The sequence below is a fragment of the Palaemon carinicauda genome, chromosome 28 (assembly GCF_036898095.1).
Source record: "Palaemon carinicauda isolate YSFRI2023 chromosome 28, ASM3689809v2, whole genome shotgun sequence".
NCBI lineage: Eukaryota > Metazoa > Arthropoda > Malacostraca > Decapoda > Palaemonidae > Palaemon > Palaemon carinicauda.
Genome location: NC_090752.1, coordinates 24,906,553 through 24,910,140, shown reverse-complemented (window position 1 = coordinate 24,910,140; position 3,588 = coordinate 24,906,553). Strand labels below are relative to the sequence as shown.

Here is a 3,588-nt window from a genome sequence, read left to right as displayed (position 1 = left end):
TCCTTTCCCATTTCAGATGGGTTAAGACCGCGTGACACATCATCGGCAACGTTATTTCCAGAGTCCACATGGTACCAATCATGAATATCAGTCAGAGTTTGAATTCCACTGATACGGCTGGCTATCCACAGGTTTTACTTGTAGGGCTCAGGACGCAGTTGTCCCAGAACTATGGTGCTGTTAGTTAGCAGCATTACCCTTTCAAAAATGAAGCTTGATTTTTTGACGATAGTCTGTTGCATTCTGGCACCCAGTAGACATCCAAGTAACTCACCACAGGGGATCGTTAACGTCGGAATTTGTGGAAAATATTTTGCCTTTGAAATGGCAAGAACAGATGCTCGCTCGCCATTTTCCAACTATCAGATGTAGTACACGATTCATCCATAGGCAGTCTGAGAACTATCACAAAAAATTACTAGAGTGGGTTTGGCAACTGCAGTTTCCGGTGTAAGACAGCGAACAAACCTGACTTCTTTTAGACCGTAGATCGAACGAATCACTTCTTTACACCGACTGCAGGTTGTAGGTAGGTCATCATTACCATCTAGGATCGGAGTTGCAAGTCCCGTCGGATCATAGATGGTTGCTATGATCTGTAGATAATTTTTTCGACTGAAAGTGTCAGGGAAGGCATCATCAAAGTTTTCTAAACTGATATCTTCCTCTGACCTAATGCCTCTCCTTTTCTTTGAGAAGTTAATTCCACCTGAAATGGAAATTTCATCGTTGACAGAACGATATATTATACCCAGGATTCTTTCTTGCTCTGGTGTCTGTCGCACATTGTCAGGTACATCCGGGCACTTCTTTATGTGGGCATCAATGTCACTTTCACTTCCACCGATCATGAAATGCTTTATGATGAAGGATGCCTCACTAAGAACAATGTTGAGTTCCATAGGAAGTTGTAATGCCGTGGAAACATCATCAACACTTGTAGTACCATCATCAACATAAAAGTTCGCTTTTCCGAATTTGTATACCTGTGGGTACTTATCCTTGAATTTCTCAGCTATGATGAGCATTGCTACACTGCATATACCACCTGCCGGAGTAGTTCCCCAGGAGTTTCGTAATAATCGCAGCGTCTTGACTTCTTTTTCCTTGTCCAGCTGATTCCACAAAAGGCAGTGCAGATGAGATTCTTCTGTCTCATGGCAAGCAGTGAAGTATGCTTTTCTTATGTCCATTGCAACCGGTATGTTTCCTTCCTGGAACCTTAACAGCAGGGTTGGAGTTGGTGGAATCAAATTTGGTGGTAGTTCCCACAAGGAGTTGATAGCCTTGCCTTTAAATGGAACACTTGCATCAAATATGATCCTGATTGGGGTTGAGGAACTATGCTCATTAAAGTGCGTGAAATGACAGATATGATAGACTTTGCCACCATTAGATTTCCACTGTGCATCCTCCTCAGCTGTAACCTCTGTCATATAGCCGTCGTTGATCAACTTTTTAAATTTGTCTACATACCAGTTCTTTAAAGCTTCGTTTCTGGACATGGTACGTGTTAACAAATTTAGGTGTTTGGCGGCAATAATTGATTGTTTGACAAGGTACGGAAGCTTTCCTTCCATGGTAACCTGCAAACGAATATCTTCTGTTCAGGGTTGTACATGAGACAACTCTTGTATGTTTGTACCCTTCGGTCCTCTTCTGAGTTTATGCCGACCGCGTCGCACCGATGACAAACTGGACTATCCTCTACTTTACACATACGATCAAACATAGTCTCAGCACTAGTCTTTATTGAAAGAACCGACTGTCCGCTATTTTCTACAACCTGCTGCACGGAGCCATTGCTCCGGGCTTTATCAGTGGAAACTTCCCCTTTCGGCCGTTCAGCATGACTTACTGCAACTGATGATGTTGACTGCAGAAGAACAGCAGAAATCTTTCTGTTGAGGAGCTCCGACAGCATCACACTTGGTTCATGAGAATTGGTAGCAAAAAGTGTCACGTGAGAACCATATAGAATGAACCCGAATTTAGTCTCAGCTAAAACAAGGTTTTCTCTTGTCTTTACCGTTCGCGGAAATATGCTGGCAGCATTGTCTCCGATGAGCAACTCGATGTCACCGTGAACAGGATCTAAAAGTTCTGATGGATCGACATCTTCTTTGAGCATGTCAGCAGCTGCATGATGATTGCCTCCATCAAGTTCACCGATGCAATCGACACCAATGCAATCAACTGCAGTCACGAAGTTACCTTCTGCAACGTAGAGTGGGATGCTCTACAGATTAGCCGGTCCCCAATTTTGTGGCTGGCTCTCCCCAGCAGTCCTCATCATCAAGTTCTTGATTCTGGATACTGGTTTGATACAAGTTTCTTTTGCCACCGAGTTCAGAATCTGTGAGAAAGTGGCTCCCAAATCATAAAGAACTGAAACCTTGAAAAGATTGCCTTTCCTATACATGAAGGCTGTATGACTAGGTCTCAATGTGTTCTGGCCTAGATGATGACGGAGTTTCTCACAATCAACAGGACCATAAACCATGCTTTATGCAGCTAGGCAAGCAGCATGTAATAGAGTATGATGATTGTCTGGCGTCTTGTAATTAACCTCCTGACAAACATGCTTATTTCTGCACGGATTTGAGAGGTGAGAACCAAAGCACTTTTCACACCGGTTATGTTCCTTCAAGGATTCTATCATTTTTAAGGGATGAAAGACCTAGGAACACCCTGCAAGATGGGGAATTTTTTGGCTTCCTGGTTTTCAATTCCTTCCAACCTTTACCCTTTTTGGGCGTTCCATTCTTGCCAGGCTTGACACCTTTTGAACCGCTGTTAACTATGTTTCTATCCTTATTGCTAACCTGATAATTCTTAACAACCTCCGTCGGCTCTTTTCTGAAAATGTAACTAGAATGAGATTTTGCTCGCAATTTAGCTGTTTATCCCATTGAGGCTGCCGTGTCGGCCATTCCAAAGAGTAGGTCAAAGGAGGCTTCGGCATCAAGGTCATCTGTCAGAATTTTTCTGTCGATTCTCCTGCGCAGTTCTACTAGAATTTTTTCCATTAGGGTGGAAAATGCCAACTCACCTAATGCAGACGTTTGGTTTACCGATCTCAGGTCTTCTTTAGCGACAGTAAGTTCCGTTACCAATCGACAAAGACCATCTGCATCTGACTCGCTTCTGACAGGCCTAATGTCATGGACGTCCTTGAGGACTGTGTCACGGATGGTGTTTCCCCTTCCGTAAATGCAATCTAATGCTGACCGTGCTTCATCCAAGCTCGATTTCGACTGAACAATGAGGCCTTTTCTCAAGTTTTCTCGCAATGCTTCTCTCAGTCTTGAAATCGCCATCTCCCCAGACATCTGGCTCTGAACTAATAGCTCTGTGGCGGGATGTTGCAAGAACAAGCCCTACACCCTTGAATCACACTAAACAGACAAATGTCTCCTCTGCACAAACTTTCCCCTTACTTTATCATTAACCAGATTCTTAGACAAAAAGGACATTAACACAAACCATAACCTTAAAACTATATTTATGAATACCAAAACAATCACTTAATACTAAAAAATCACCAAACATATTCCATAACCAAAAAAAATCACACTTAGCACTACA

At 42.9% G+C, this 3,588-nt stretch overlaps 1 protein-coding gene across 1 annotated transcript; it reads right to left on the bottom strand.

Moving 5' to 3' along the window:
• Window positions 1-134: 134 nt before the first annotated feature.
• LOC137621728 (uncharacterized) lies at window positions 135-1,505 on the bottom strand. The gene is made up of 2 exons (XM_068352243.1): window positions 673-1,505; window positions 135-177 (listed from the first exon to the last, which is right to left on the bottom strand). Exons 1-2 carry the CDS (start codon window positions 1,503-1,505, stop codon window positions 135-137), a joined length of 876 nt encoding a protein of 291 aa, XP_068208344.1.
• Between the last annotated feature and the right edge of the window lie 2,083 nt (window positions 1,506-3,588).

Excerpts from the sequence above, each read along its gene's own strand:
- LOC137621728 (XM_068352243.1), bottom strand. The coding sequence starts at position 1,505 with ATGTCCAGAAACGAAGCTTTAAAGAACTGGTATGTAGACAAATTTAAA. Across the intron at positions 178-672 it reads AAGAAAAGGAGAGGCATTAG|CACCATAGTTCTGGGACAAC; the intron begins GTCAGAGGAAGA and ends GCTAACTAACAG.